At 33.5% G+C, this 17677-nt stretch overlaps 3 protein-coding genes across 8 annotated transcripts in view; 1 reads left to right on the plus strand and 2 right to left on the minus strand.

Annotated features, from left to right (window-relative positions):
* The window catches only part of LOC128896243 (myosin regulatory light chain 2), a 6026-nt gene extending 5251 nt beyond the window's left edge, over positions 1-775 (minus strand). The window contains exon 1 of the mRNA XM_054159471.1: positions 682-775. Within this exon, the coding sequence (XP_054015446.1) occupies positions 682-684 (3 nt within the window). The 5' untranslated portion in view covers positions 685-775. The remainder of the gene's footprint in view (positions 1-681) is intronic.
* The window catches only part of LOC128895917 (uncharacterized), an 18096-nt gene extending 6844 nt beyond the window's left edge, over positions 1-11252 (plus strand). The window contains exons 1-22 of one of the 6 annotated variants that reach the window (XM_054158960.1): positions 929-1254; positions 3023-3267; positions 4503-4731; positions 5141-5363; positions 5468-5633; positions 5715-5934; positions 6011-6290; positions 6423-6688; positions 6770-6953; positions 7035-7274; positions 7365-7455; positions 7545-7795; positions 7901-8075; positions 8140-8411; positions 8532-8643; positions 8708-8794; positions 8862-8996; positions 9072-9147; positions 9205-9346; positions 9450-9574; positions 9648-9803; positions 9879-11252. In XM_054158960.1, coding sequence (XP_054014935.1) covers positions 4704-4731; positions 5141-5363; positions 5468-5633; positions 5715-5934; positions 6011-6290; positions 6423-6688; positions 6770-6953; positions 7035-7274; positions 7365-7455; positions 7545-7795; positions 7901-8075; positions 8140-8411; positions 8532-8643; positions 8708-8794; positions 8862-8996; positions 9072-9147; positions 9205-9346; positions 9450-9574; positions 9648-9803; positions 9879-9970 — 3321 coding nt within the window. In that variant the 5' untranslated portion in view covers positions 929-1254; positions 3023-3267; positions 4503-4703 and the 3' untranslated portion in view covers positions 9971-11252. Of the gene's footprint in view, positions 1-902; positions 1255-3022; positions 3268-4502; positions 4732-5140; positions 5364-5467; positions 5634-5714; positions 5935-6010; positions 6291-6422; positions 6689-6769; positions 6954-7034; positions 7275-7364; positions 7456-7544; positions 7796-7900; positions 8076-8139; positions 8412-8531; positions 8644-8707; positions 8795-8861; positions 9027-9071; positions 9347-9449; positions 9575-9647; positions 9804-9878 lie in introns of those variants that run through there. The other 5 variants (XM_054158934.1, XM_054158926.1, XM_054158953.1 and 2 more) reach the window with 5 other exon arrangements.
* A 78-nt stretch (positions 11253-11330) lies between these two features.
* Positions 11331-17251, minus strand: LOC128896217 (facilitated trehalose transporter Tret1-like). Its single transcript, XM_054159427.1, has 3 exons — positions 17148-17251; positions 15876-15951; positions 11331-14846 (listed from the first exon to the last, which is right to left on the minus strand). Exons 2-3 carry the CDS (start codon positions 15925-15927, stop codon positions 13468-13470), a joined length of 1431 nt encoding a protein of 476 aa, XP_054015402.1. The 5' UTR covers positions 15928-15951; positions 17148-17251; the 3' UTR covers positions 11331-13467.
* Between the last annotated feature and the right edge of the window lie 426 nt (positions 17252-17677).

Here is a 17677-nt window from a genome sequence, read left to right on the forward strand (position 1 = left end):
TATATATATATATAGGTTGGCAAAAGTATTAGATTACAAAATGTGTTCCCAATGAAAAACGTTAATTCTAATGTAACCAAATATCCGTTTACCCGAGTAAGTTGGCAAGAAAGTATAGTCGAGTAATACGCGGATACTAAGGGAACGGAAGGCTACCAACAATTCCATAAACGCGGTCAGGAATTAGGATACACTGATGAAAATAAATCAAATAGCGATATTCGACTACGGGGTGGGCCGATAGCCAAAAATCTAACGTCGAAGACCACTGCACTCTAATAACACAACTCGCAATAATCCCGGATGAAGGTTCGCATCCTGCCGAATTCGTCACTCATTTTACAACGTCGACACAGTTTACGCAATTCATTTCTGATTGTTTTTTTTTCTTGTTTTCTTGTTTTTATTATACTTTTCTTTTCATCGAAATTTACCCTCGTACGATTGGTCAAGCATCCTTCCACCACTAGTCACAACTATTCTGTTTCTCTTTCGCGACATTCCACTTTTTTTTTTATTATTATTATTTTTAATTTTTTATTATTTTAAAGTCAACTTCCGACGAAGCAAAATTTCTCGCATGTTTTCTCTCTCTCTCTCTCTCTCTCTCTCTCTCTCTCTCCTGATCGTCCGAATCCAAAAATCACAACGGTGACCGCGGTGTGCCCGGCACCTACTTACCATGTCTACGGTTGGTTTGTAAGAGGATGGTGCGAGATGGTCACAACGAACCAACTGTCCGAGTCATAGAGGTGAACTTGTCTAAGTAACTTTGGTAGATCTCCCCCACTACGGGAGCGGTGCTTGAGCAGGGGTGCCTTGCCCGGGTACAACGCCAACGCCTATCTGACCATATTTAGTGCGAGCCACCTCAAAATAGCAACCCTTTCGATGTTTCGACTAAAACAGTTTGTCGAGGATTGTGCGAACGGGCGATGGTCTTGCAGCCCTTTTTCGCAGTCCGGGGTTCGCTTTTCGGAACGAAAATGTGAGTCAAGGGTATCCCGGAAGAGGATGGTTACGATAATCTTAGTCTTATGCGTCTCGCGTTTTTAAACACGTGCAACGACGAAGAAGGAAACGGTAGCGGTCGGTTTGACGTTCCCAACTATCGTATGTCGTCTGCAATCGCCGATACGGTGTTCTAATTCGAATTAGAATGTAAATACAGCGCGGAGAATCGTGCCGTTTTGTTGTCGACGTAGTACAGGCTTTTCCAAAAGGGGGTTATACTATTCATAGCTTTTTTTTTCGGTGAGCTACTTATCGTGATCAATTGCTAGATACGCACACGACGAATGACATAATAGGGAGCAATATTTTTAAACCGGGGAACTGTATTTTTGCGACTCCTGTATTTAACGCTGGGTTTACGGAACACGAGCATTTTGACCCATTCCAAATTTTACAAGGTTTTACAGAGGCTGTTTATATGTTTCGGCAACCATTTATGCTTACTTCTATCCATATAAAAATGCGAACATGTATTCAAATTCATTTTTATTAAAACCTCCTAATGATCATTTTGACCCATTCCAAGTTTTACAAGGTTTTACAGAGACTGTTTATATGTTTCGGCAACCATTTATGCTTACTTCTATCCATATAAAAATGCGAACATATATTCAAATTCGTTTTAGGTAAAACCTCCTAATGAATTTTAGTAAATCGACTTCATTTATCAAAGCATTACTTCGATAATAGAAATCTGATGATAGACTGCGGATCTTTAAGCAAAATAAAATCTTCGTAAACGTACCTACAAAAATTGAATCTAAATAGGAATTTATTGTACTTTGCAAATATTGTAATGTGAAATTTACTTTCAATATTTTTGTATGTTATCGCACATTGTGTGCAGTTTGCAGTTATTGGACATTGAAATTTCCTATAAATGCATAAAAATCCCCAGTCTACTGATAAGAAATCTCTGTAAACCTAGAATTAAAGGAACTTGTTTAAGGAGTAGAGTACTTGCTTTGTCTAGAATTTTGTTTACAAGGAATGTGTTCAAAGTCTTCCTCCGATTTTTTAAAAATGTTGCATACGTGAAGAATATAGAACAATATTCGACACGAATTTTCCTATTTTGGCCTTTGTGTTTAAGAGGTGAAACGACCTCCTCGAAATTCATACGAAGAGGTACAAAATTTATTTCTATGTTTATTTTTTACTATAAACAATAATCTCTCAAGTACATTCAAATCGGATCGGTTTTTTGAATTTATAAATTTTTAGTTCAGATTTGGAATCAAAATCTCCTAAAAGTCTTGTACTAAATTGTATTAAAATCATTCGAAAGGAAAAATGTATGCTTCAAAGAGTCAAATAATTAGGGATAATTTACCCCCTGATAAGGATGGTTATCGACAAGAACATTATCTATACATTTGGTCATGAAATAAATAAAGTTTAGTAACATTAGAATAGTATATTGTATATTTCCTTTATAATAATTCCTTACATATTTTTGTATACTTACACTTGTCATAAATGCATTGATTATAATTAAACATGAACGATAATATTATTTAACATTACATTCTTGATATGATAACTTTTGAAAAATTGAAAGCCCGTCACTTTTGAAACTGATAATTAAACTTTAAAATTTGCTAAAGTCAATTTTGACTCAAAATAGCATTGTTTGTTTCAGAAAAGAAACATTAATGCTATCGCGACGGAGAAAGTTTGATTTTTATCAATTTTATCTTGTAAGAATTTCTCATTTGTATACCAATGCCCAAACCACTTGGTTTCCATAAATAACTGCCCGATATTCGAGAGCAGAAAATATCAGGAAGTTTCAGACGCATCGTTGAATTTTTGTGTGTATTTCGTTCTGCCTTTTGCAACGTTTATTTTGATAAAATTAAAGTGCCAGGCACAGATGATGTAACAATCAATAAAATATAAAATAGTTTTTTATTCAGTTGAAATTAAGTTCTGTTTCTAAATTAATGTTCGTTGTTTTAAGTACGCCGTTGGCACTCTTTTATACACGAACTTCTTCAATTTTCAGGTTCGTTCGAAGAAAATTGTGTTGAAATGACGCAAACGAGACCTGATCTAGATGAAACGACAGAAAAATATTTCAAATACTATTTCAAGTGACTGGTACCATAGAAAGAAAATTCTAAGTTGGAATGCGAAATTAAATAGTTTTACTTTGTTCTTGAAATATGTGCTTCAAAAATTTGTTGACAACGAAAATAAATTGAGGAAGGAAATGACATTACAACGCAAGGAACCAAAATATTTGGCAAAGTAAGTTTATTTTTGGTTCAGGTTACGACTATTCACGTATAACAAAGTAATGGTATGCAGCAAGAAATTAGGAAACCATTTATACTTGTGAACGTATTGAATGGAGAACGTAATAAATAACATATTGGGTCATTTCACGAGAAATCGGACATTAAATGGAGCAGCATCTCAGATTTTGAGCAAATTTAAATAATATTATGCTGGAATCTTTAGTGATACTTAAACGTACCTCAAATGACTTTTAAAAATTTTTTAAATGATGGATTTTGTACATGGATGCATTTGTACACGCGGGCCTTAGAACTAACTTAACTTAAAGTAACTTAAATTCTAACGTCTTATAACTAAAATTCCCATGGCGGAAGATATGTCTTCGTTCGACACAATATCTAGCTACGAGAATGAAGAAAATGTTAGTAATTAGACACAAATAAAAATACGACGGGCACGAGACACGCATGCGCGTGGAAGGATCGGATTCTCGCCCCTTGAATTTGAATACCTGTGACAGTCGTGGATCGTTTGAAATTAATTTTTAGTTATAATAACCAATAGATATTAAAATGTAGAAAAGTTCCCCGCGATTAATGTCTTCAATGAATACTTATTCTGAATCGCGATTGTAAATTAATATTCAACCGAATACTTAGTATTACTATAATATATTATAAACGTTTAATTAATTCGGAGATAAAATTTTAATTGCATCTCGAAGATTCAGATTGTTTTTAAATTATTTTTTTAAATATTAATATTCCCGAACATGGAAAGTAATTAAATGTTGATTCAACGTATTCTTACTTTCTTAGAACATTTATGCAATTTTTATTATTTATACTATTCTCGAGAAACAAAAAGATAGTATAATATCTCTCCTACAAGAGGATTTAATAAAAGGACTTTGTTTCGTGTATAATACACGAGGCAGTTTCATAGATTTCTCGCCACTAAAGCTCCTCTATTTTTCTATATTTTTCTCAGGTACCTAAATAATCATGATATAAAAGCATTCATTCTTTAATTTGTACTTCTTTCCCTACTAATTTGTAATATTTAAAATACTATTTTAAAAACTTAATATAAGAAATAAAATAGATTATTTCTTATTTACTATTTAAAATGTAACTTCGCCCAGCTCTGAGTAAAACTAGAATTTCTTTACTTTTATATTGACTATTTTCGACTATTTATGATCGAATTCTACTTCTGTAAATGTATAGTCATCAAGTTTACAGGTTCCCTTTCTTACAGGACCCCACCATGAACGTTCGGACACGTTCGAAGAAATGAGAAAGTGCTCAAGCAGCATTACCTTGAGCCTCGGCTGGTTTCATTATAAAGTAGCTGCTTGAAACGGTATGGGTTAGAAAACAGGTTGGTTATTCGATACATAATACTGGAAAAATGCGTTAAATATTGTTCTACAACACGGAAAGATGTGGTGGTTCATTTTATTGTGTTATGGTGAGTAATATTGTATACAGAAAAATCATTCTCCCAACATTAGATAAACATTTACTAATCAACACAGGCAAACATGAAAGAAAGTTTATTAAAATACATTAATGGTTACACGATAACACTTATTCTCGCATATTTGTAACACAGCCAATATTATTATATTAAACAAATAATAACGCGGTGCCATAATAGAAAGTTTCGAGTTTTATCAAGAAACATTTAATGGTTTCGTTATGGGACGTCGATACTGCAGTACTTTCCCAAAGATTTCTGTGTGATATGGATTGAAAAAATTACAAAATATATTTCAAAACATACACTTAATATTTGCCCACCTTATGTGATTTTCTCTTTTTAAACCACACATCTTCATTATATTATTACGTTGCATTTTATATTTATTTCTTTGTAGTTACCGTTGGACATTCCTTACGCCTTGCGGCGTATATTTCTTCCGGCGGGCTTCACGGAGAAATTCGATTCGAAAAATCTACGCAAACCTCTGTGAGAATGAGATTTTCACTTCAAGCTACACTTCAATATCCAGATCAGCAATGGTTTTTATCGGTCACGAAGTTTCCTATCGATTACACTATCGTGGATGATAGATGCAACGAACGATATGTTGGGGAAAGGTAGCTATTTTCTTTCTTCTTCTTCTTCTTTTTTTTTTTTTTTTTTTAATACAATTTTATTCTAATTTCTTACTGTAGTAAACAAAATTCTGTAAATTTCGTAGTGTCATCGATTTGACAGAACTTGTTGGACCACTAGATATGCCTGGAAATGAAACAGGATCGGTGGAAATTTCAGGAATAAGTCTGACAGGTAAAAATGGTTTATGGGGCAAGGGCTTGATACTTAAGGATTCATATTCGGCTAGAACCATTTGCGCCTCGATCACGGTAATTTTTTAGATACGAAAAACGAATTTTGTACAAAGTACGAATTAAAGAATGAATGCTTTTATATTAATAATTATTTAGGTACTTGAGAAAAATGTAGAAAAATTTGCGGAAGCACGATTTTACGGACCTGTGGCGGGAACTGTTTGGTTTCGATGGTTAGGTGGTCAGGCTGGTGATAACACCACTGATACGATGGTTTATGCGGATTTATATCACGTTAATAAACAAAAATTACAAAGTGTAGACTATACTGAACATTACTGGAAGATTTATGTAACCGACATCTTTGATAGTAAAGGTACACTTTGTTAGACAATATGTTTCATATATTCATTTTTAATCAATTAAATTTTTTATATTTATTTGTAATTTAGACAAGTCAAGTTGCAACATTCTACAGACCGTTTTTGATCCTAATAATGCTGGTGATGGAAAAGCCATTGGTGATATTGATTCACGTCTAGGTAAAATAAAAGTGACAACCAAACATCGTAACATGTATAAAACATTATATAGAGATTCTGAATTATCTCTACTACCTACCGATTTACTTGGCCCCCATCGTATACTGTATTTAGTGATTTTTCATCCAACACATGATGATTCCTTTTTAGTGTGTAGCAAGATTAATCATCGAAAGCCTACTCTTGTGAAGTAAGAATTCAAAAAAATTATTGTAGTTTTCTATTTTCTTATATACTATATAAATTATTTATTGAATAGATATTTATAATTATTTTCTGTTTACATTGAATTTGATTTTGTTTCACTTTTTCAATTATTTAGAACATTAATTAATTCACAAGGGATAAAAGGAGAAGTAACACTGACTCAAGTAACACCATTTGAACCAACATGGATTAATATATCCTTAACACCAGTTAATAACTTAGAAACAAGACTGCGGTATGCAACTAAAATACAATCATACAAAATCCATGAATTGCCTCCACAGACAACAGTGTCTTTAAGCAACCCCGATGAAGTGTGTAAAACAACTAAAAACGTGTATAATCCAAGTAACATTGATGTAATTAATGTACCACCAGCAGGTAATTGATTGATTAAATATGTATTATTTAATTCATATTGTTTTTTAAGAAGAAAATGCTTAAAGGATTATGTAACATCAGGGCTTGGAACTCAAGATCAATATGCTGTTGGTGATCTTTCTGGAAAACTTCAAAATCGCAAGGAAGGATCATATCACAATGATATTTTACCAGGAAGTGCAAAGCTCAGTGGAATTTATTGGGACACATATCTTCCACTTTCAGGACTTCACAGTGTAGCTCATCGAAGCCTTGTCCTTCATAAGTAATAACTTCATAAAACAAATTATTTCTATAATAAAATATTGAAACATATATTGTTAATGTTATGCACACTCTTTATCAGGTATAATGAATCTGATGATATGAGTGTCATACCATGGACATGTGGTACTTTGAATCTTTATTTACCAGATAATACTGGACAAATGCCAATGATAACTGCACAAGTTGTATACAGATACCCTATTGTTGGTCAAATAATTTTCCGCCAACCACAAAATGACCCTGAAATGGATACTACTATTATAATTGAACATTTAATTCATGCAGATGGTAATGCCTTAAACAATTCAGCATTACATAGGTATCATGCTTAAATGTATTTATTAAAGATAATATTTATGAAAGTTGTACGCAAAAATCTTAAAATAAATATTATTATCTTAATATTTAGATGGAAGATTCATAATAATCCACCAGGAAAAGATTATTATAACTGGACAGGCAGATGTTTGAGTGTTGGAGAACCTTACAACCCATATAAAGTACAATAATTCAATGAAATTAGTTGAGAAATTTATAATATTTAATGTACCTGCTTTTTTTTTTAATAATACAAATTCAAATTTTGCAGGTGGAACAAGATTCAAATCATCCTGAATACTGTTCAACGGCTGAAATAACATTATGCAGTGTAGGTGATCTAACAAGACATGGTACAATTGATATTGCTGGCAGAAAACTTTATGGGTCTCTTTTAACTCGAAAACTCTTTACGGATACAATGCTATCTTTGTCTGGACCTAATAGCATATTAGGAAAAGGCTTGGTAATATACGATGATCATGGGCCACGTGCAAGAGGAGAAAGATTAGCATGCTCAGTGTAAATTTAACAGATAACTGAATTATAATAAAAAATTTAGTTTCTTTTTACTAAAAATTATGTTACTATTACAAGTATAAATTGAATATTACCATTTTTATTTAGAATCAACAGAGTATATAATCGCAAAGCTGTAGCAAAAGATTGGTTTGGAAATGGAGAGAATATTCCATTAAGAGGAAAATTGGAATTCATACAACAAACTGAATATGATGTTACAAATGTAGAAGTCAATTTGGATGGTCTCAATGGAATAATGAGTGGATATCATGTGCATATGGTAAGATAAATGGAGGAAAATTGATATTTCTTAATTTTCTATAATTCATATGTATATATTTTAGACTCCCATAGAAGAAGATTTAGAATTTCCATGTGAAAGTACATCTTTATACGGACATTGGAATCCATTGAATGTCAATGTAGATAATACACCACTTCCTGGCGAAGGAACATCTGATCAATATGAAATTGGTGACCTGAGTGGAAAATTTGGTACTTTGGAAAACAGGAAAAAATATACATCAACTTATAACGATACAATCCTTCCTTTGTTTGGATCAAGAAGTGTATTGGGCAGGAGCATAGTGATTCATAAAAAGAAAAAGAATATAAGGTAGTTAGTATAATTTGTAATTATTACAATTATATGTATTTCATTATCCATATTGGTAGACTTGATATTAGTGTTTACAGTGGACTTAATGAGTACCAAGCGTGTATTTTTTTTTTTTAGATGGGCATGTTCAAGTATAGAAAGAGGATATTCACCATCTGAAGCTAGCGAACTGCGAGCAATTGCTTCCTTTCATCATCCACAAGGTTTTGCGTATGGTTACATCAGAATGGTACGGTAGATATTAAAAATAGTAACATGCAATAATAAACTTTAATATTAATTAATAATTGCAGACGCAATTAGTATATCGAGATGGTAGTCAGAGCGAAACTGTAATTGAAGTAAAACTCCGACATCCTGGGAAACATGATCGTAACGTTGTAAGTACTTTAGCCATACTAACCAATTAATAATAAATTCTTAAGAATTTAGACAATTTTATTACAGACAAAAAATCACAATTGGGCAATATATGTAAATCCAGTTGGTGTTGATGCTGCTGTGCATGTGAAAGATACTAGGTGTGTGGCGGGAGGATATATATGGAATCCTCATTTTACCCAATTGGCTGATCCTTTAAATGTAATGTTAATTAAAGCTATATTTAACATAGTAAGTTTTTTAATTCAATAAAATGATTTAAACTTCGTTTTATAGGATGAGCTCTATAGACAAGAATGTGGGCCTGATTTGCCATTAAGATGTTATGTAGGAGATATATCAGGCCGATTAGGTCCGATTAATATAGGATTAGAAAGACAAGTTTTTACAGATTCCAACTTTCCTTTAGGTGGATCACAGACTGCAATGGGAAGGTCCATTGTTATTTTTGATAAAGATTTTGGGCGTAACAGATACGCTTGCGCCAATATCGAACCAGATAATGATATTATAAAATATTCAAACATAAGAAAACCACCTCGTTTTGTAGTGTCAGTATATATACAATATCGTATTTGTTATATTTTTAAATATAAGAATTATTAATTATTTTACAATGGTACACAAGAATCAGATACACAATGTTTATTTTAGGGCCCAATTTTTAGAGGATGTAAGAAAAGTCATGGGTATTCCTGAATGGATGTTATCTATAGACAATAGAAAAACTAAAACTTTACATAACGGTGCATGCATTCAATTCCTATTACATTTTAAAGGTAATTCATAATATTTATAACATATTTACGTTTATTGAACCATTAATTAATTATTTTATGATTTAACACTTAGGTCCAATTGTTAATAAATTAGAAGAAGATTTTAACAAACTTATGTCCACTGGAAGATTAGATGCACCAAGTTTATACATTCCAGGATATATCTCTACAAAACGCAAGGCTACTTTAGGTTACCGACAATGTGGAAGTCGAGACCCTAGTGAAAAAAGTAAGAACTTGTGTATCATAAAATACAATTACACATAATTTATTATCGATAGTAACATAATTTCAATATTTTCAGGTTTTAATCGCTTATTTCTAAATCAGTCTTCATCATTATTACCACACTTCATTTTAATTATATCTGTATTTATTATTAGCAATACGATATAACATGTATTAACTAAAAATGTTTTTATTTATATATTTACTATTTTTTTTTTGGTCGTAAACGTGTTTCAGGATTTCATTACAGATCTCTTGTCAAGAATAAATGAAAACAATTAATAGAAACTTTTTTTTAATTTGGATTTGTTGGACAGCTTGAAAAATGGCGTCATGTTACACTAATTCATGCTCGGTTGCGTATTTTCTGCTTTATATTTTACAGTTCAATTATAAAATCATCGGAAAGCGTAGGAGTCTGCCGATCTCTAACTCCAGTAAGTTGGTAGGTTGGTAGATTCCAGGAATCCTCTAGCACCTTACACCATATAATCACACATAGGGGGGTTTCATCTACCTTCCCCGCATCTAGGATAAGTGGTGTTATCCCTTAGTTTCAATTAGTCTTAATCTGGCCAAGTACCTTCCATTGTGTCTGTGATCCGTAACTAGACTGACAATAAGCCTGAGCTTAGATTAGCATGGCTCTTGTGTGTCTCAACACCAATCCATATGACTAAAGGGCCCGGAAGCGACCTTCGGTCTTCGGTCCACTGTTTGTTCAGTGCTCTGACATGGCCTACCGAGACACCCAAAGAGCACACGACCGCCCCTTCGGCCCCTAGGGAGCCTCGTCTGGCTAGCTCGTGTACCCTTTCGTTGCCCTGGATACCGGTATGACCCGGCACCTAGGAGGAATGTACCTTATTGTTCCTATTTATTGGCTACAACTGTAATAACGAACATTTTTTATGTAACATTTCTTATTACATTAATGAGAAATATTACATTAAAAGGCTTAATATCAAATTTAATATAATTACATATTTAATTGAAACTCGATCGACTCTTAACGTAGGCTAAGAGTTATGTAGTTGTAAAAAAAAAGAATAGGAAATCAGAGAAATAATGGAAGGAATAAACTGCGTTTAGGAATTGAATGTATTTATAGGAAAAAGTCTGTAATGAACGTCGGAATAATAAATAAGAAGAATGTTACTGATCTTAAATTTTATTTAAACGGTATATATTATATTAGTAACATAAATTGCAAACTTCTACATGGTAGAAATCTGTACGAAAATACAATTTCGATAGTCTTACACCCTGCCTAAAAGGGACTTGTAGAGAGTCAGCAATTGCGTGAATATTCATTAGATATTTCAGTTAAGACGTACTTTACAATAATTATATCGCGCTTCGATCAAAAATCGTGTACACTCGTTACGTATATCATACACCGATAACAAAATTTAATTATACGATAAGTTATTTCGATTGGTGCATGATACACGTGAAATTGTTTGGTTCGTTATCAGATATTTGGAGTGCAGCGCGATATACGTATACGAAAACTTGTCGCTATTCGCTAAGCGATAACGCATTATTAATAATAACAAATATTCAATTTCAGCCCATTTATATTTTGCGCTGAAGCTATTCCTATAGTAATATGTTTCACTCTCGCTTGTGTGTATATTGTATAAAGTTAGTCATGCTACGGTGCTCAACTAAATCCTTCTTGCATCAGGGCCAATTGGTGCGCGCAATTCGAAACACTCGCGACAATACGCGGCGCGCTTTGATAACGTTTAATCGTAATCATGTTATTAATCATCTCTCTTGCACCCTGCCTCAAAGGGATAATAGATGTTCCTAATCGCCAGACTATTCACTCATAAGGAAAGAATATTTACCTTCTAAAATTTCAATATTCAATCCGCAGACCACCCAATGTTGTAAATGTCATATGTCAATATATGGCACAGTTTCATTTAAAAGGCGAATAAACAAGTAATTTAATATATAATTCACATAAGTGAATAACGCATACGAAAATTGATACGATTGTGCCACTTATATTACATATAAATACAACTTTTATATCTCTATTTTATATATAATACAAATATATAATTATAACAATATACGTTATATACAATATAATTGTATAATTGTAATTGTTATGATATAATTGTATAATTATATATAATTAGAACAGTTGTATGTAATTATATAATTATACTATATCGATATAACCGTTGATATCAATTGATATCGATTGATATCAATTTTCTTTCAACTTCAAGCTTATTTTATGCTCCGAGATCGGTTCCGTATATGTTAAATGAATTCAGAGGTCGACGAACGTCTAAAATACATTGTTTAACGTTTAGCACTGTAGTGATCCACGGATTAAATAATTGCATTGCTATTAAGTGACGTTGTGAAGTATTCTAATTTGTTATCATATAAAAATCAGTTCTCCTTTCCTTATTTTGTCACAATACTTGGCGATGAATAAATATATAGTTTACGATTAATTTAATATCTATCAGTCTCAACGTTTAACCCTGCCTAAAAGGGAAAGAAGATGATCATGCGAGTTTGCTCTTTCCACAATCGAAATCCTAACTAGCGCACAAATGTTACAGCGTGGTTTCTAAGTATGCATTCGATTTTTCCAATGAACTTTAAGAAATCATGAATAACAAAGAAAAAGAACCACACTCTCCATCGTAAAAGTTGCTACGAAGAACGTTGACAAGACCAACTAATTGCAAGAGTTTATCGTGCTTTTTATCGGTGCAAAATATTGATACATAATCGTACTCGCGCAAACAAGTAAATGTGTGCACAGCGTCTCGTGCAAACAGGTAAATGTGTGCAAAGCGTTTACGTCGAATTTAATTCGCGTCTCTCGTCCACGTTACACGGGATTTATATGACGCATAGAATTTCATACGGTTATTTAAAATAGTGATAAATCTGTGTGTTACGTCTCCCGTGAAAGACACTTGTTTGCGCGAGATAAATAATTCACGTTTCCCGATGATTAAAGAATTAGCTATTAGACGGCATACTAAAAACAAAGATGCACTTTTATAAAAAAAATCGAGTATTCAAAATTATCCTTTCGCTACCAAGAAATAAATTTTCATTGCGAGAGAATAATAATATAATTGAAAATGAACTTTAAAGTGTAAACATTGGAAAGTGTGAAAAATTTAGGAACCATATAAAAAATAATATATCTACGCTCACTTTCGTAACGGTGTATGGTATGTATAACTTTTTCAAATTATTCTCGTTTTCGGTTTGCGTCTACATTTTATAATTATTAGACTGCGGATGTTTATGCATTTATGGCAAATGCAAATACGTGGATATCTATGAGAATGCGCGCAAATGCAAAAGTATGTAAAATATCAACGGTAATATAGACGTTATATCGTTCAGAAGACATACTTTCATTTAAGTTTCAATTCGTTTTTTGTATCTGTAAATATACGAATTTGGATAAATATCCGCAGTCTAATAACGACACTTGGACGCTTTTCATTCATTCATTTCTCAGCCCGATTATCACGGACTATTTAACGATCGCTGATTGATTCGATTAGCAATAATAATGATTGATGACAATAACGCTTCGCAGCGATTGACAAGGAGCTTACACAAATTAACGAAGGAAATCAAGAATATAGTTTAGTGGTTTCCTCGACTTAAGCTAACGTACTTACGTGTATTTCCTGCTGTCCTTTCGTGCCTTTTACTTTTTTCTTCTTAAAATTAAGCTCCTCTTGTATCTCCATCAACGATTTTCCTTTAGTCTCCGGTACCATGAAGGTGATGAAAACCATTCCAAGGAAACAGCTGACCGCAAACCAACCGAAGGAAACGTAAACTCCGCACGTGTCAGAGATCACTTGGTACAGTTTCGAAACGGCGAACGCTAAAAGACCGGACCACATGTTCGCCAATGATACAGCAAATCCTTTCACGTTGGTAGGGAACAGTTCTCCCAGCATCATGTAAGACAATGGATTCAAACCTAACGCGACGAAGATCTCGTAGAATATTACAGAGGTGTGAAGGATCCAGCCAACGTTGGACATGTCCACGAACATTTGATACTTTAAGAAGTAGAATGCACCGGTGATGGTCAATGTCAATCCATCGAGCAAAGTCGTGAACAAAAGCAACGGTCGTCTTCCCAGTTTGTCCACCAAGGCAGCTGCCCCCATCCCAGCTACTAGCTGAAGAACGCTTAGGATGATCACGACTACCGCAGCTAATAGAGTCGTGTCGCCGGCTGCTTCGAAGATTTCTTGGGTATACGATTCGATCGCGGCCAAACCGCTGAATTGAAGGACAGCTTGGAGACCAAACCCGATCAACACGGCTCTTCGATTGCCAGGGGTGTTGAACAGGTCCCAGAAGTGTCCTTTGTCGTTGAGGTCGCGAATCACGGTTTTCTGCATCTGCTCGATGTCCTCCTGCAACTGGTCTTGCGTGGCGTATCTCTTCAGCAGCCCCAAGTTCTTCATCGCGTCGACCTCGCGATTTTTCATCAACAAATAGTACGGAGATTCTGGCATGCAAATGAACGTCAGGAAGAAGATGATCGGGATTAGAATGCAGCTGTAGGCCAAGGTCTCGTACGACACGAACGGTCCGATTACGTGGGAGTAAAGCTCTCCGAAGGTGACCATCAGCTTTATGAAGGATCCCAAGGATCCTCTGATTTGCTTGTCGGCTATCTCGCCGATGTACATCGGACAGGTGACGTAGACCATGCCAGTGCCGATCCCGGCGATGAATCTGGCTATGTAGAGAATGTAAGGAGTCCAGGCTACGATGATTAGGATCCAACTGACAGTGAATGGTATCGCTGCCAGCAGAAGGGAGGCCTTACGACCGCAACGATCTACTAGAAAGGCTGCGATAACATTGCCAGGTATGCAACCAAGAAGCGCGAACGAGGCGATCCACGAGGCATCGCTGGATGATATTACTAAATGGGAGTTTGGAGACTTCAGTATCGGTAGTATCGGCGATGTCCAGCCTATGTGAGAGCCTGCCGATGCCATCGATAAGGTGGCTGTATTTAAAAGAAAAAGATTGTAGATTTGGCGTCAAGTAGGAATATAATTAGGTGTAGAAATTAATTCTGTGGCTTTATATGGTAAATTTACTATTTATTTAAAAAAAAAAAACAAAAAAAAAACTATACCACTCATGATCATCCGGATGATTTCTGAATAATTTAAGCAGAGATAGCATTTCTTAATATCTTTGTAATTATATTAGCGATCATTCGTATTTAGGGGATTAGAACACGATAACGGTTCCAAAATGAGAGGTATATTCAGAAAATGTTTATAAAGATACTATACGACGAATTATTAAATAAATTTTTTAAACAAATTATTCAAAAATTGAAAAATAAATTAAAAATCTGAATTAAATTAAAAATATATTCTAAATTCTAGATGCGTTCGTACGAATAAAAACAAATGAATTTTTCGGCCACTGTGCTTCTCCAACGAATAGTTGAACATCGTTTGCTTTATGTTAGAGACAATCAAAATTTTATTCAAATAATAAATGATGAATGAGAACACTTATTTCCAACGTTTACTTCACTTAAGAGTTATCGAGATTTTAACTACATATAAATCTGTTTCACCGTGGAATATAATGTCGTCGTTTAATGCAGATTGTAATTTTGATTGAACAAATAACGACGCGAATCGTGTTTACATTTTCATGCGTTATTCGACATTTGTGTCTAGATAAGACATTTTCTCATTTCTGTTCTGGGGAGCGTATTTAAAAGATTCATTTGTCTTTACTCATACAAAGAAACATGGAATTTGTATTCTTTATTCAGAATAATATTTGTCCAACTCTGTGAACAGTTATTCGTTATTAGGAGTGATTAATTATTCACAGTTAAATCTGGTTATTTCAAATATTATACTCGTCGAACGCTTACAGACAACAATAACATCGAAATAGTTGAGTCTACGATTAGAATAATTTTATTACAACTGTAAATATTGGTATTAATCGCACGAGTCAGCGCAAAAAATCACTTTATTTCGCAAAATATTGTTTCTTGAATTACCTGTAAACGCTGCTATATATTGCGGCCATCGTTTCATGCGCGATTTGTCCATATTTCTTATTTCTTCTTTACTGGACTGAAAATAATACATAGGTAAAACTATCCGTGTAAAATAAAAATGACAGGAATAATTATTTGAAAAATTACGCTTTTCACGTTTAATTGCATTTTTTGAAGTAAATAATTGTGAGCATGGCAGCCATAACAATAGTACTTTTTTTCTGGGTTAAAAAATAGAGTCTTTTTCGATATTCTTGTTGCCTAAGGTATTTCAAATATTTCTATCAAATCGTGTTTAAAAAATGTCAAAATTATCAAAGTTCTAACAGTTTATATCACAGGCAGTTCCGTTAGGTTGATCGAACTCGAAATTTAAGTATCTCAAAACATATAAAAAACACTTTTGGCTGTTAGTAGCGTGAATTAAAATATTATTTTAAATTTTCTATTTATTCTATTGATTAAATTTTCTATTTCTCTTCATTAAAAATTACTATATTATTTGTCGGGCCATTAAAAGCATAATTCGAAAATAATATAATATAATTCGATTTTGTCAATTTTCTTTTAACCTGTTGATAAAGGGATAAATGTTAAATGAATTTCTGCCTGTTTTAATCGGCACTCGCAAACCAAAGCAATCTTGATCTGTAAGTCGATTTTAACATACTCATATACTGTATCACTTTAATATGGTACATTTTTAATTCTAAAAAGTATTGCGATCGTAATGGTAAATTTAATGTAGAAGCAAACGTGCACATGTGTACCAATATCCCTAAAGCTCTGAATGTAACGCAATAGTTGAATGAATATAAAGAACGAACAAATGTAAAGCTGGTACTTTAGGTGTTAACAGCCACATTATACGACTTCGCGCCCTTATAAATGAAACTCACTGACTCATTAGTTCGAACGTGACTTAAAAATAAATCGAACAGAACAGTTGCAAATTTGAAAGAACCTCATGGATACTTGTATAAACCAATGTACCATATTTCAAATGTTTACGTCAAGTACTTTGGCGAAAAAATCAATGAAAATCGCTTCGACACTGATACAGAAATAAAAGAGTATACACCCCTGAGTTACTCTAACTGGACATTTTATAATTGACGTCAACTGGTGAATCATGGGGTATCATTTCTACTTGAGATACTGACAATAGAGGTATTATATGGAATTACGAATACTTGAGATATTTTCAAACTGCACTTACGATACTAAAATCAAAGCAATTATGAAGTATGATTCCATTGATGTAGTACTTACAGAGATAGCAATGGAACGTGACGATGCCACCGGGTAGAAAAACAGCTCTCTGCGCTGATGTTCTCCTCCAACCTCTTTTCAGCGCATTATAGATCGAATGAGAGTTTAACCACGGTGTACTACACTTTATACGTCGGTTATCAGCGAGTCTGTTATCACAATCGAATTTCAGACGATCCCCACTTCGTTATTAAGAAAAATCTTTGGTGTTTTCAGAATACGCGAAGTCCCGAGGGAAAAACTAAAGAACAGAATAACGAAACGAGAGGGAGAACATTCTAAAAACAAAGTTAAACGCTATTTCTCTATTCATTTTGCTATATACGCGGGGATGGAGGATGATTTTCCAAGAATCTTTTTAATTTATTCATATACCACTGTGAGTTACATCCTTTATACTTATATTCATACGAGATTAATTATTTATAAATAATTAAAACAGACAACGACGTATGGTTAGACAAACCAATTTTTTACATCTAATAATAATTACAAATAATATTTAGCATTGACAGTTGATTTCAGGAGGT

Source organism: Hylaeus anthracinus, unplaced genomic scaffold (assembly GCF_026225885.1).
Source record: "Hylaeus anthracinus isolate JK02 unplaced genomic scaffold, UHH_iyHylAnth1.0_haploid 0, whole genome shotgun sequence".
In the NCBI taxonomy this organism is placed as follows: Eukaryota; Metazoa; Arthropoda; class Insecta; order Hymenoptera; family Colletidae; genus Hylaeus; species Hylaeus anthracinus.